This window comes from Equus asinus, chromosome 21 (genome assembly GCF_041296235.1).
Source record: "Equus asinus isolate D_3611 breed Donkey chromosome 21, EquAss-T2T_v2, whole genome shotgun sequence".
NCBI classification, from domain to species: domain Eukaryota; kingdom Metazoa; phylum Chordata; class Mammalia; order Perissodactyla; family Equidae; genus Equus; species Equus asinus.
This window is the reverse complement of record NC_091810.1, coordinates 10501681-10517280: the sequence shown is the minus strand read 5'-3', so window position 1 is coordinate 10517280 and position 15600 is coordinate 10501681. Positions and strand designations below refer to the sequence as shown.

Below are 15600 nucleotides of genomic sequence, written 5' to 3'. Positions count from 1 at the left end.
GGGAGAGAGAGGGGAGAGAGGTGGCAGTGCTGGAGGAGAAAGGGAGGGGAGGCCCTGAGCCCTGGGCCACCCACCCTCCCATCCTCACCAGCATCAGCAGCCTCATCCAAGCTGATCAACCGTAAAGTTTCCAGAAGGAAGCATAGGAGAATATTTTAGTGACTTAGGGAAAGATTTCTTAAGTAGGATGCAAAATGCAGCAATCATAAAAGCAAAGATTGGTACACTGGACTCCAAAGATAACTTCAAGAGGCTGGAGAGAGAACTTCAATAAGGCAGGATGCAGAGGGGGCGAAGATAGTCCTACTATGCTTATTTCAAAAAGGACGGGCCTCCAGAATAAAGAGAACTAAGAGAAAATCAGAAGAAAAAGTCCAATGATCCAAAGAACATACAAAATTGAACAGATGCTTCTCAAAGGATATCCGAATGGCCATCATATTTGTCATCATGAAAAGGTCATTAAAACCACAATGAGACACCATTCCACCCACATATTAACCTTGTCTTTTATTCTCTGGGTTTTGATGTGTTTTTTGGCTGAGGAAGATTGGCCCTGAGCTAACGCCTGTGCCAGTCTTCCTCTGTTTTATTTGGGCTGCTGCCATAGCATGGCTGCTGATGAGTGGTGTAGGTCTGCACCCTGGAACTGAACCGGCAAACCAGGGCCACCAAAGCGGAGTACGCCAAGCTTAACCAGTATGCCCTGGGCCGGCCCGGGGGGTCTGATGTTTTGACGCCTGGGGCCGTGCTGACCCTGGAGAGATGTCCCTCCCAGGGCTGGACGATTCCTAGAGAGAGTGGCAGACAAGCCTTTGAACATGCCTTTCAAACACAAACCAACCAATCCTGAACCCACACCCAAGCTCACCCTTGGGCCACCAGATAACTCGTGCGGAGCCCGGAAGTCACTCAGACCAGCTACTCCTAGGCCTGTTTGCTGCCTCACTGCTCCTTCCCGTGGAAACCACAGCAGGGGCTCCGCCCACAGCCCCCGCCTCAGCCTCCTGACCACCTGGGTGCTCCCCCTTGGGCTGGCCAGGTGGCGGGCCCCTCCTCTGGGGCTGCGAGTCACAAACCACCTTTTCACCGGGCGTTGTCTTCTGATCTCTGGGCCTCACTGAGCCTCAAATTTTCTACCAACACACGGTTTTCAAACCACCCTGCCGGCATCCTGAAATGAAGGGATTGCGATGCCGTGGTGTGCGGAGGCTGTGGGGCAGCTGGAGCTCTCCGGCTGCGGCGGGAGTACAGCACGGGGCAGCCCCCGCGGGGGACGTTCATCAGCAGCTACTGAAGCTACACGTGCGCGCGCCCATGCGCCCGCGATCCCACCCCTGCTCTGACCCCAACAGCGCTCGGGCCCAGGACAGTGCTCACACACGGGGACAGGACTGTGCCGCAGCTTCAGGCACAACAGCCAGGGTGTGAAACCACCCCGATGGCACCAAGAGGAGCAAGGACAGAGATGGGGGCTTCTTCACACAGTGGGGATGAAGAGCAACGGCAGGAAGAGGCTGGGCGGCCAGGTGGCCGGCATGAGTGAAGGCAGAGCCAAGGGCTCCCTCTTTGCTTCTCAGGGCCTCAAGTCTCAGAGCCCAGAAAGAGCCCAGAAAGAGGGGCCCAAACTGTGGTCACCCTCCTGGGGTGAGGCTGCCTGGGAGCGGGCATGAGACCGTTCTGGGCACTGGGAACATTCTACATCCGGTCTGGGTGTGCTTACACGGGGATATAGGTGTGTAAAAATGCAAGTGTTCACTCCAGATTTGTTCATTTTGTGATATGTCGATAACTTCTCAACATAAGAGAAAAAGTAAAAGAAGTAAAAACAAAAGTAAAGTAAAAGAAAAGAAGTAAACAAGTAAAACTAAAAGACCTAAGTCTGATCAGCTTTGCCAAAACTTCGCGGCCTCTGCAGGCCCGGACCCGAGGGTGGACTCTGGAGCCAGAGCCCAGGGTTCTGACTCCACCTGGCTGTGCCCGTTTCCTTGCCTGTCACATGCTAGGGCTTGGCGGGCTGAGCTGGAGGAGTGAGATGACGGGGTGGAGGCTGGCTGGGGGCAGGAGGAGGTCTGTCCTGTGGCACTCATCACGGCTGGAGAAGACAGGGTGTTCTCAGCGGCACTGCGGGAAGAAATCCAGAAGATGTTTGAGAGGTCCTTGGCTGTCCAGTGGGTGCTGGAGGAGCTACAGGGTGACAAATAGAAATGGCAAGCAGTAGGAGATATTGGAGTACATGAGGAAGCCATTTGGTATAAACCTAATTCGGCCTGACCTTGTTTTTCCAAAAGGGCTTGACCGTGGCCATTGAGCACACATTGTATATCTGCTTTAAACATTTCCTATGGCAAGAACAAATGCCCTTAAGATAAAGGTGCAACTTCCCTCCCCCTCCCAAAGCTGGCATTTCCTTAAGGATTAAGCATCTTTCCTTAGGCTAGGAACTGATTGCTGCGCTCACCTGTGACCACCCAGCTCGAGACAACAAACTTGCTTCCTGCTGTGTTCACCGAGACAGCAGACCTACCTGCTGTTTCCATCAATCGCTGTGCGGACAGAGCAGTTTCGCGACTATTGTGGGAGGGACATTTCAATCATATGTGAAACATCCTGTTCGGGGGTACATAACCACTCTGTGCACCTCACTTCTTTGGTGCCCTCTCTTCCTTCAGGAAGAAAGGCCCCGGGCCATGGTCCTCACATTTTAGCTCAGAACAAACTCTCCCAAATCTTCATTTATAGATTGGTTATGGATTATTTCCGTCGGCAGGGGCAGCAGTCACTGGGGCTGGAATCTGCCCCCAGAAGAAAGCCTGGCCCTCCGCAGGAGCCTCCAGCCGATGGTGGAGTGTCAGGCGCTGAGACCGTTCCACAGGGCCAGCAGATCCAGCCCTGAAGCCCTGGGAGACGGTGGGGTTGCTGTGATAGCTTGGCTAGGTCAGACATTCTTGATGTTTCCATGAAGGGGGTTTTAGGTGACATTAACAATTACATCAGTAGACTCAGAGTCAAGCAGGTGACCCTTTATCCCGTGGGTGCACCACATCCGATCAGCTGAAGGCCTGAACAGAAAAGACTGACCTGCTGGGAGAAGAGGGCCTTCTGCCAGTGGACTGCCTTCGGACTCGCACAGCGGCAGCTCTTCACTGGCCCTCCAGCTGCCTGCTGCCCCAGACTGTGGACTTGCAGCCCCGCAATCGCAGGAGCCAATCAGTCTCTCTCTCTGCCAGGCTCCCAGGGAGTCTAGACTCCAGCGACAGGTCAGCGCTCTGGCAGCGGTCCTGGCACTGTGACAGCCAGTGCCCACTGGCCATCTGGGCCTGCGGTCAGAGCCTTCGCCATGTTCACATACTGTGAATATCGCTGCCACCTGGAGGCACCAAGGGGCCCCGGGGGAGCTGGAACCCTGGCTGAGAAGGGCGGCACCACGGCTATATTGCGGGCTCAGCTCCCAGTCAAAGGATGGTCACAGAAAACCGCCTTTGCTCCTACTGAGCTCAAATCCTAGGGACACACCGGGTCTCTTTTGACCTACAAAACATCAACTTCAAAGGTCCAACCTCTTATTTGCATAAAAAGGGCTGGAAGGGTTTGCAGGAGATAACCAGGCCCCCCTCCCCTGCGCCCCCACAGCCTGAGGCCAGCAGTCTGGGTGGGAAGGGGCAGGAAGGAGTGCCAGGGCGGGGGGGGGGGGGGGGGGGGGGGTTGGGGGGGGTTGGGGGGGGTTGGGGGGTGGGGGGGGTTGGGGGTGGGGGGGGTCAAGTCTTCTCAGTTTACACCTTTCTATAGAGTTGTGATTTTTATGAATGCACTATCTACCCCAAAATTAAATTAAAACCATTTTCAGTGGAGGAGGAGAAACTGGTGGTGACCCAGTTACTGGGGGAGCGGGGGCGGCTCTGGCCTGGCAGGCCGAGGGATTTGTAAGCGGGGTGGAGGGGACAGCTTCACACTGGTGCACAGGTCTGTTTGGGGTTTCTATGTGTCCCTCATCATGTTTTTAAAAAGATTTAAAAGTAACTGTCACACTTGAATCTGGGTAATTTTATATGAAACCCAGACTTCCTGCTTCTTTTGAAGGCTCTGGGGCTCTGGTCCCTGTGCTGTGGATCAAGGCTGCCCCCGGGAGAGAAGCCCAAGGCATCGTGGCCTGCAGGACCTATGACCTGATTCGTGTCTAAAGTTACACGACCACACAGTAACCAGACGCTGCCTGCACTGACCATTTTAACGACTTGTTACATGATCTTTCCTTTTTTAGTAAAAATAACTCACATATCTAGGCCTTATAAACTTAGCCCTAACCCTCAACACATGGCAGCTTGTCACTGCCCACGGGCCCTGTCCCCGTGCTGCAGCCCTTCACTGCCCACGGGCCCTGTCCCCGTGCTGCAGCCCTTCACTGCCCACGGGCCCTGTCCCCGTGCTGCAGCTCTTCACTGCCCATGGGTCCTGTCCCTGTGCTGCAGCCCTTCACTGCATGGGTCCTGTCCCCATGTGGCAGCCCTTCATTGCCCTTGGCTCTTGTCCCCATGCTATTCTCTAAATAAAGGAGCACTAATACCAGATCTTGAGAATTCGAGATATCTTTCTTTCAACTCCTCAGCCTGCCGAGCCCACATCATTTCTTCTGGTGGCCCGTACAGGGATCTTGCTTCACTGCCTTGTGAGCTGAAGTTCTGGTAAGTGCCCTTTTCTTCTTTGTGCCGTCCTCTTTTTCAAGGATGGATGTAAATTCACGTCTCCATCAGGAACCTTTCTGGACAGCAGTATGAATCCACATTTGCTGCCCATGGCTACTCTCTGGGGCAAACCGTGGCATTCTGCCCCAAGAGAACCAGTACCTTAAGCCTGAGGGTGATGGAGAATGAATTAATCCATTCCTTCCTGACTCTATCTCTAATATATAAATTTTACGTGGGCATGGGCCGACCACTTAAGTCATTAGGACGGTCGCCAATCTCCAAGACTCCTGTGGAAGATTTCTTTTCCTCAGGCTGGATTGGCATCTCTCCCTATGGCTCCTGACCACACTCTGAACCGCGGGAAAGTCCCAATCAGGACTCTGGTTCAAGGAAAGTACCGAACTCTAACGTTTGGTTGAGTATGGGAACCTCCTCGTGGGAGAACGGCTCCAGGACACAACTGGGTAGAATGTCCCCTAGACCGGTGGAAAATTCTTCAGTTTTTCTCTATTCTTCTTTTATCTCTGGGACCATTCACCAGGCACCTATTACTGCCAGGCAGAATATGGAAGGTATACAGGGATGCAGTGCAGGGGGACGCCCCAATCACCCCTTGCTATAGGAATCCTACAGAAGGAACAATAGGTAGGATGCTGCCCTAGGTTCTGGAGGGATTTTCAAGGTAATGGACCCTTTTCTTTCATCTCTCTTCTTTTGTCTTTTTGCATCCTGGGACCATGGGAACTTCTAATTCCACTCCTAAGGACTCACCTTTCGGTTGCCTTTTAAATAACTCGGCAAAATTTGATCTACAAGATCTAAAGAAAAAAAAGACTTTTTTACTGTAATACTGTTTGGCCTGAATACACTCTGAATGAGGAACAATGAATGGCCCATAAATGGCACCCTAAATTCTAATAGTATTTTTCAGATGGACTTCTTTCGCCGCCTCCTGGGAAAATGGTCTGAATTCCTCATATTCAAGCATCCATGGCCCTGAATCAAGATCCTGGACTCAGAGTGGTTTGTCGCATGTATCTAGCTTCCCCTTCATCTGGGGTCCTTCCGCTTATGGCAGGGCCATCTGGGGTCCAATGGGACTGTCTGGGCGCGCACTCAGGGTGGGAACAGTTGTAGGACCTTCTACCCTGAACCTGAGAACTAGTTCACTGGTGTCTGGTTTTTCTGTGTGTCTGTGTCTGTGTTGGTATATAACTTAAAATTGGCTGTTTGGGGACTGAGTTTCTCAGTGATTCTAACAAACTATCTTTAGAAATTACCTTGTTTGTTGTGGCTACCTGGGAAAGGCCCCCTAAAAATGGAGATAACTGTAAGTAGCTGGCAAGATAACCTGGGATAATTTAAAGTTAGTCGCCATTTTGGACTCCTTTTGAGCTTTGCAATGAAGAAACGAAGAAATCTTTCAAGAGTCAAAGGCTCCACCACTGGGAGCCCCACCCTGGTTTCCGGGCCTGATCACCCCTGGGAACCTAAGTGGGGTGCCCTCTCTTGGCGGTTAACCTGTTGAGTATTTTAGGCGCCTACTGAGTCAGTTATGAGGATAGGAGGCCTGTGATTTATTCTGTGAACTGGCCTGCTGGGGTTGTGTGCCCCAGCACAGGAACTGCTGTGTGACCCTGTACAGAGTTCATTGACCTCCCTGCCTTCCAAGGACACTGCACCTGGGCCCTACTTGAAGGAATGTGTCTGGGCTCGGGGCCAAAGATGCCACTTCGGCCCTGACTCTAAGGCACAAGTTACAAAGACTATGTCCTGCGTCATGTTCCTTGTCTGGGCTGGCCACCCCGATGGGCACCTGGCTGGATTTTAGAAACATCCCATCCACGGGAACAAAAAAGATAGAAGCACCCCATCCATGGGAACAAGAAGAAATGACTCAAAGTATCCAAATGTCTGAAAACCTGAGTCAGAACCCAGAGAAACCTTAGGATAAAAGGGAGTCCCAGGCACAGAACAATTGGGAGTCTCACTGAGGAGAGGATGCTTTACCTCAGACCCGGACAACCGGCATCCTGCCTGCCGTACAAACTATCGGGACTTCCCCAGCTGATTGTGGTGTGGATGTTGTAAGCACTGATTTGTTGTTCCCCTTTATCCCTGCTCCTCGTTCTGTTTCCCTTTATCAATAAACTCTGATTGCTTAAAGAACCAAGTAGCCTTGGCGGTGCCTGTCATTCCTTGCCCTTTGCGGCTGTGGGCAACAGACCCTTATCTTGATAATCGTTGGGAAGAGGCCATGAGGGTGAGGCCTGATCCCCTCTTTTCCTTTCTTTGTCTGTCTCGTTCGTCACCTCCTCTGTTGTCACCAAGTCGAGCTTAAGTTGAGGCTGGACCTGAGCAGAACCTGGACCTTCTGTAAAATTGACAACTTGATACCCTTTTGCCAGGGACTTAACCCCGGCACTGGGAGCCCTGGCCCCCAGCCAGCTCCAGGCCTTTGCTTCCTTCCTCCTTAGCTCAGCTTGTGCTGGCTCAGGGACTAAACGCCCCGGCTGAGTGGGACTTGAATACATCTTGTAACTATGTTGGCACTCACAGTCGGGCTCTGCACCCTTCTCCAGCCCGCTGTCAGTCAGACACTGACGGTGCTTTGCCGCCATGGGGAGTGCCCCAAGCATCCCCAGAGACTCACCCCTCGGGTGCATTCTGACTAATTGGAAAGAAACACTTTCAGCTGAATGGGTTATGCCTCAGAAACTCCATCTGAGAGAAAACCTGAGTGGTTTCTCTGTGCCTTTATGATATAGCTGGACAGGTTGGTCAACCCATAACGTCATTGGAGTCACAGCCCAATTTCTGAGAAACCAAGAACAAGTGTCCTTAGAAAATCCTTGTAAGACTGGAAATGCAGCTCTAGAGGCAGTTCAGGTTCCACCCAGTTCCCTTATCTCAAAAAGGATTATCATGTCGCCTCTCCAGAAACTTTTATCTAGCCCACCACTAATTCCTAAGACTGAGGAAAGAAAAAGGAAAAAGGAAAAAACAGCCATAAGCGTGCCCTTGCCAAAAAAATCTAGCATCTTAAGTGTCTCCTCCACAAATATTAGTAAAAAGGCTCAAAACAAAATTTGGGTTCATAACTGGTGAGCTTTGTATTACTGTATCTGAGTCATGGCCGTAATTTTTACAACAATAGCTGTGGAGACTTTGTAAGTGTGCCTATACGTATGTTATATATGTATGATATTTTACCTCCGGATGGCATAGCCAAAATTAAGAGCTTTGTTTAATTGGCTTAAAGTAAGCACTTACATAAATTCTAAATGTAACAGAAATTAACCCAAATGTCCTTCAAGTTAACATGATATAAATTAATCTTTGGTAACTGAAAGCTTATTTAAGTTTGAGTAAGTCTACCTAAAAGATAGAGATCTATGTTTTGTTAAGATAATTTCCTATGTTCAGAAGGACTGAGGTAGGTCTCTCAAGAATTTTTGACTGTTTTTGTTGTCATTTTGAATAGACAACTGAGCATGTTTTGCAGTGAGCATTGTTTCCTATCTGAACAAGTGTTTTAAAACCTTTTGGTATTTTTGGAAAGCCTCCCCACAAAAAAAATTCAAGGCCTGAATAAAGGCTTTCTTTTGACCTGGAAGAAGGAAGAGAATTTCTCTGAGGACTTTCAGAGGGCCCTTGAGACTTCTCAAAGAAATTTATTCTCTCTTTCTCTTCCTATAAAGAAGAAGATACTAAACTTATTAGGCTTATTTGGTATGTTAAATTACATGGGAAACATTGTCAAACAAGTGATGATAAGCCTTCTTAGGTGGTATTATGTGGATAAATGTTATTGATACAAATGTTTTGAAATTATATAATATTCCTAAAATTCTGATCTGTCCTGGTCATCACCCATAATTCTAGTTATTATCTTGAAGTGTTTTGTGTCACAGAAGTAGCTAAGTTTCTTTGTCAATTGCCCTTTTGAGTCTTTTGTCACTTGCAGATAGTTGCTATTTTACTCTGATGCTTTTTACTTTTGCAAATGTGTTTCATTTTCAGAGAAATTCATGGAAAGGATTCTGACACAGGATTCTAGAATACAGGTTTCTGATAAACTTTCAGATCGTAAAACTGAACTGGGTAAGAAATACAGAACTCTAACAGAGAAACTGATGACTTCATAAAACTGCTAACAGAAGATTAAGCTTAAGAATCAATTACACAGGGCTGTATGAACTGATGAGGATGATTATAATTTATATGACTTTGGTTTGAAATATTGTTGATTTTTTGATGTTTCATTTTGTTTTCTCAGATTTAAGGAAATCTTTTTCTGTTTTCTCTTAACTATGACTTATAGCAACTTGGTGAAATTACACCTTTGTGAGCAGAACTGAAACATTTATCTTTTTCTTCCTACCTCATCCCTCCAGAATTTGGAAAATTAGTGAGTGAGTATGGTTATTTTCATGGCAATATAGTTATTTGCATAAGTTCAATAAGAATCTGTTCTCCTTATAAGAGGATACATTTGGAAACATTGGTTATATAACCAAGGCTTTGACTGGAGTGTCATATTTGAGAGAAACATACAGACTCAGATATGACAATACAGCCCATGAGGAATAAGGTTGACTTTCTGGAATAAAGCCACGGGGAAATACTGGCCTGGTACCTTGTTTACAGGAATTTCAGCAATCTTACCTGGTAAGTAAGGAAGGTCACTTATCTGGCAGGTGCCTGGAACCTCGAAATGTTTTGGGGGACCTTGAGAACAGAGGAATCCACCCAAATCTGTAGGTATTACAGGCAAAATCTGATGACAAGTCCTCGGCTTGGCTTTCCTGGCCTCAAGGGGCCTTTAAAGTTCAATCTGAGATTCCTCATAAAAAATTCCAGCAAAGCAGATTTAAAAGAACCTATATGATTAATTGTTATTCTTGCTACTCTTATGTAAATAGTTGGACCAAGATTTATTGAAACTACACTCATTTTGCAAACCAGTTAATCTTAACTTGGCTATCTTTTGTAAAAAAGTGAGGGTGATTTTAGAGAGAAAAATTATGTTTCAGTAGGAGCCATAGTACACATTCATGGGTATTAGATTCTAGCTCTTCTCTTCTGCAAAAGTCATCTGTTACTAATCATAATGTCTCCTTATGGCCATGTGTCTCTGACACCTGGGAGCTCCCTGGCCACAATCAAACCTTTTCCTTCAACTCTACTGCCCAAATACTAACTAGATTCGCCTTGTCACAGGTGGATCATAAACAACGAGTTCCTAAGGTAAAGTCCCCAACCTATCAATACACAGGATGGACTATAGCAAATTTGGGATGAATATATTTGGCTCACTCCTACTAGTGGTCAACTCAGTCAAAAGGCCACTCTATGTTGGGAACAAACCAATCACACCTGTGATACGTGGCCTAATAGCATCCAACTTATGGGACAAATTCCCTGTCATATGTGTTCTCATATCATAGTCTTAAAAAATAGTGATTGGTTTGGGACTGACTGGGATAGATGGCCCAGCATACATTGGTTAACCCCTACTGGCACTCAATGGTTATGTGGCTCCAACTTATGGCCTTGGCTGCCACCTGGATGGATTGGACGATGCACCCTAGGCTTCGTCTGGATGCAGGGTAGAACTACATTTACTGTATCTCCTCCTGCTAACCTAGCCAACTTGCAACAGCACTGGACCCATTCTGTCTCCCACCGGCATGACCACCTTGCCTCAATTTTCCTTCCCCAACTAGGAATCAAAAGTGTCATCTGGCACATGGAAGCCCTAAACAAATTTACCATGAAGGCATTAAATAATATGCAACATAGCCTTTCACTGCTTGATTTAGAAGTATCCCAAATGCGTAAGGTGGTCCCCCAAAACTGATTGGCACTGGATGTCTTGACAGCAGCACAGGGGGCACTTGTGCCATTATAAAAACTGAATGTTGTGTCTATATTCCTGCCTACCATCAAAATATCTCTGGCTTCCTATCTGATATGAGCCACCAAATTAAATCCTCGTCTGACCCTACCCTATCTCTAAATGATTGATTGAACTCCTGGTCAGGTCTTGGTCTCTGGACTACTATCAAAGTTTTATTCGTTGGGTTAATTATATTGCTTGTATTTCTTACTATAATTTGTTGTCTGCTTCATTGTTTGTCTTCCACATGTCAACCAAGTTTTACCTCCTGGATCACTTCTCGTCAAGTGATTCTCTCATCTCCAGATGATCTGTAGACCTTGTCAGCCTTGGACTCTGCAAGTGCAACCGTCTGGTTCACTGAACTTCCTGCCTGTACCCCCATGGCCCCATTTAGGGACACCTCTGTGACCTTGTACAGCCGGAAGTAGTTACAGGAGATTGACCATCGTCCATATCCCCAAAGGATTTTGGGGCCAAAGGGGGGACTATAGGATGTGGATCAAGGCTGCCTCACGGAGAGAAGCCCGAGGCGTCCTGGCCTGCATGCCGATCTGTATGACCAGATGCATATCAAAGTTATACGACCACACAGTAACCAGACCCTACCTGCACTGATACCATTTTAATGACTTTTTACATCATCTTTCCTTTGATAAAAAATAACTCACCATGCCTTATAAATTTAGCCCTAACCCTCAACATGTTGCAGCCCTTCACTGCCCACGCGTCCTGTCCCCATTCTATTCTCCGAATAAAAGAGGACTACTACCAGACCTTGAGAGTCCGGGAAATCTTTCTTTCGACTCTCGGCTCGCTGAGCCCGCGTCACTTGGGCCAGCACTTCCTCGGATGGTGGGTGTGTGCCGCCCAGTTCCCTGTGCCACCTGCCCTCATCCGTTCACATTTACTGTCCCACTAGCACCCAAGTGGACCGCCCCAGGCTTAAATTTACTGAATCAGGCAGAAATAAACCTTTGTTTAGGAAACGTCTTGATTTTAGGGCTTAAGTCAGCCAGTGGACCCACCAGGTCGGAGCAGCCCCTCCTCACACTCTCCCCTGAGGGCCTGGGCCCGTCCTGGGCATCCTTGCCCTGGCACCACTGGGGAGCACTCCTGACCAGGGCCCCCACCTCTGTGCCCCAGCCCCCCCTCCACCTACTCACCCTTTGGGTTCCAGCCCACTAGTCCCGCTGGACTGGCTGCCTGACTGGAGGCTGGCATTGCTGGACAGCATCTGCCCTAGCCGCATAACCTGCAGAATCTTCCAGGGCTTCTTTGGGCCCTGCCCGTCTGGAGGAAGCAGAGGAATGGTTTCTACATGCCACGGCCTGTGGGGGGCGTCGGGGGCCTCCAGTCTGGGACAGCCACGTACCTCTGGGGCTGGTCTTGCCCTTGATCCCTGGACCTACAGGAAGTAAGGGAGGGGTCCCAGATGGCCTTGGCTGGAGCCAAGGCTCCAGGGACACTGCTTGGGGGCACAGGCTTCCCTGGGACCCTCCCAACTGTCTCCACCTCAGCTGCAGGAGGGTGGTGCTGGGAGGAAAGCCGCTTGGGCTTGAGCTGGGCCACCCCCTCTTCCCGGAGGGAACGCTTTAGCTGAGCCACAGTGACTTGGGGGCAGCTGCTGCCCTTGGCAGGGGCTCTGCCAGGTATGGGAGGGGCCTAGCCTGTGGCCTGGATACCTCTGAGGCCCCTGCCAGCTGGGCACAGGGTCGAGGGGGACCCGGGGAACTGCCTTCTCCTTTCTGCTACCTTTGTCCCCTAGTGTGGAGGACAGAGTGCTGTCTTTGGAGGCCTCGGCCCTCTCCTTGGCCTTTTTGAGAGCCAAGCACTTCTGCTCTTCCAGCCAGTCCTTGGGCGACAGCTTGTACAGGAAATCCTTGTAGGCCTTGTAATGCTGCAGTGTGTCTTCGAATTTGGAGATTTCACTAGATTTGAGGAGGGAGAAGGGAGGTCAGGCTCTGCCTGCTGGGAGTGTCACCAACTAGTTATCCCGAGGAACTCAAGGGTAGGTGTGGAAGCATTTAACTATTTTCCCAAATTATTGGTTTTCCTTTTGTTATGTTCAGGAGATGTCATCACCAACCTCCCTGAACTGGACCAGGCCTCGCCACGAGAGCCACGCCTGTGACCTTTGCCTTATTTTTAGGCTACAGCTCTCCAGGAGGAGCGTGGGCCTGATTGCCATCACCTGCAGTGTACATGGAATCACGTTTTCCAGCTGAGCTTGTGCAAGAGGATTCCCACCTCTCCCTTTAGAATATTCATTCCCTGTCCCAAATAAACGTCCCTCCTTCCCTTTGTTCGGGGACACGTGACTCCTGAAATGATCCCTCAGGGTCTCCTATTTGCCGCAAATACACTTTACTTTGTAAGACAACTACTTCTGGTGGAGAGTCTGATTTAACTCGCCCCGAGGGAACCCACTTTGGTCTCAGTAACAGGAGGTCCCTCCAGAGGGGACGGCCTCTGCACCCCGGCCAAGCTCAAGGTGCTCCTTGTTCTCTGGGGGACAGGCCGAGGACAACAGTTGTGCTGGGGGAAGAAGGCCGCCCCACAGAGGACTGACGAGGGTTAGAGTTCCCAGAGTGACAGCCCTCTGTGACTTTTGAGCTGCAAGTCGACCAGGACTGTCTGCCCCTCTCAGGGTGGAGCCTGCCTCCTGGTGCTGTGGCCCTGGGATAGTCACTGACTCTCCTGGCCTCCATCACCTCATCTGTAAACTGGGCAGCAGCATCCCACAGGGCTTAGGTTTTAGAGGGAAAGTGATAAGGTTTGCATTGTGCCAGGCTCCCTTTGGTTACGGGAAAAGTGACGGAGGGAAGTGGCCGGACAGCCTAGGGTCCAGGTTGCCCTCTGACCTCACTTTTTTCTTTTCTTTCTTTCTTTCTTTCTTTTTTTTTTTTGCTAAGGAAGATTGGCCCTGAGCTAACATCTGTGCCAATCTTTCTCTATTTTATATGTTGGTCCTCACCACAATATGGCCATCAATGAGTGGTGCAGGTCTCCACCAGGGTCTGAACCCGCCAAGCTGGCATCTCCACCGCAGAGTGCACTGGACTTAACCACTAGGCCAGAGGGCCTGCCCCTGACCTCACCTTTTGATATTCATGATCTGGGTGGTCAGGTCTCGGATCTCGATGATTTTCTCCACCTTTGCTTTGGTTTCCTTCTCAGCCCTGGGGGGTGGGGTGGGTGCAGGGAGCCAATCGCACACTAACAGGGGCATCCACACCGCCCTCAGGCCGGGCTGGCGGTGGGGGAGCTGCCAGGGGCCCGGGGCAGGGGGCGGGGGCGGGGCGCGGCCGGCGGGGTCCAGGCAGGGGTGGGTGGGCTGCACAGGCCCGGGGGACGCGAGGCGGCCAGCCAGCTGGCCCGGCCGCGGGCTCACGCTCTCAGGGCCTGCACGGAGCTGCGGTCGTTCTCCCGGAGGAACTCGTCGAACAGCGCTGCGTCGTTCTCCAGGGACCTCTCGGCGCGCTCCAGAGCCGCCTCCTCCTTGGTGGCCAGCACCTCCAGCCGCTGGATCTCCCTCCGCTTCATATCTAGGGCGTACTGAGGGCCACGGGCGCGGGTCACGCTCCTCGCCGGGACAGCCCGCCTGCGCCCCGCGGGCGCTGCCCGCCCTACCTGGATGAGGAAGGTCTGCCGCCTCTGGCCCATGTAGCTGCTGATGCTCTCAGACCCCAGCTTCTTCTCTGCAATGAGAGGGAGGGAGGCATCTTGGGGGCCGCCGACAGCAGGAGAGACCTGGGTCCCCGGGAAGGCTGGGCACACGGTCGGTCGGGGCCAGCCAGCCGCTCCTGTGCAGTGCTCTGCTGTGAGGCCCAGGTCCTTCCAGGGACCTGGGAGATGGAGCGCTATGTCCCCCCAGAAGCAGAGAAGGCTCTACTGCTCTGTTACTTCTCCATGGCTGGAGACGGGACCAGGTGGGAAGTCCTTCCATGTCTGACTTGAGCCTCTCTTGCTGCAACACGCTTCTCACCTGGAATGAGACTCTGGACACCCCTCACCCCGGAAGTTTCACCCAACTGGGCTTGACCACGAAAGGCCAGTTGGCCAGGACCGGAATGAGGGGCGGAGAGGGAAGTGGGGCAGCCTGATCTCTGCGTGGGGCGCCCTAAGCCCCAGCTGAGTCTGCACGGCCCCGGTTCAAGCCAGGCGGGAGGAAGGGAGGGTGGGCATCCGGACCACCCACCGGAGCCAGGCGGAGAGGCAGCGGCGGGGTCCAAGGGCCGCGGGGCCTCTTCCCCGCCCTTTCTGGAGAGGCAGGTCTGGCTGCTCCCAGCTCTGGAGAGCCCGCAGCTGCGGACAGGCCCGTGGAGCCGCGCGGCCCCGTCCCTCCAGCCCCGTCCTTCCCGGGGACGCGGCGCGGTGCAGGAGGCCCGTTTTGAGTGCGGACACTCGGCAGGGAGCCCGGCTCGGCCGCCTGGCTGGCCTCGGGGGGCCGGCTCTGCCCTCAGGAGACGTGGCGCCTCACTGGAAGTTAAAGCTGGGACACCGACGACTTTTGCGCCCAGACCCGCTGGGTCCAGCCTCCCGCCTCCCGGCGCCACCCGCCTCTCCCAGGGCTCAGGAGGGGAGGGTGGAGGCAGACGCGCCGACGGTGCCCGCTGCTCCCCTCGGGCCCTCGGAGCTCCCGGCTCCTCTCCGAAGGCGGGCCGGGCGGCGGGGGGAGGCTGGGGCCTGCACCTTCTGTTCACACCAGGGAGCCCGCAGTCCCGTCGGGCCCAGGACGCTCGGCCCCGACGGCCGCTCCCCAGCTCAGTGATCTTAGGCGTCCCCGTCGGGGCGGGCGGGAGGTGAGCGTGTGGCCAGGACTTCAGATTTGCTACCGGCGCGCACTGAGTCACACGGCTTTTCCTCCCGCGAGCAGAGCGGTGACTCCCACAGCCCCCGATGCGGGAACTGTCCTCGGCCCGAGAGGACCCGCCCTGCGCAGGGGTGGAGGAGCTTGCCCAGGATCGCAGGCATAGCGCGCTGAAGCCACTCGGCGCTCCGGGCGTTCAA

The 15600-nt window shown here is 51.9% G+C and overlaps 1 protein-coding gene across 7 annotated transcripts in view; it reads right to left on the bottom strand.

Annotated features, from left to right (window-relative positions):
• The window catches only part of CFAP100 (cilia and flagella associated protein 100), a 66302-nt gene that overhangs the window by 25525 nt on the left and 25177 nt on the right, over positions 1 to 15600 (bottom strand). For 4 of the 7 annotated variants that reach the window (XM_014846090.3, XM_070493560.1, XM_044755086.2 and 1 more), the window contains 7 exons: positions 14221 to 14288; positions 13982 to 14145; positions 13689 to 13769; positions 12343 to 12518; positions 11963 to 11995; positions 11754 to 11880; positions 1993 to 2187 (listed from right to left, as the gene is read on the bottom strand). In XM_014846090.3, the coding sequence (XP_014701576.2) occupies positions 1993 to 2187; positions 11754 to 11880; positions 11963 to 11995; positions 12343 to 12518; positions 13689 to 13769; positions 13982 to 14145; positions 14221 to 14288 (844 nt within the window). The remainder of the gene's footprint in view (positions 1 to 1992; positions 2188 to 11753; positions 11881 to 11962; positions 11996 to 12342; positions 12519 to 13688; positions 13770 to 13981; positions 14146 to 14220; positions 14289 to 15600) is intronic. The other 3 variants (XM_014846091.3, XM_070493563.1, XM_070493562.1) reach the window with 1 other exon arrangement.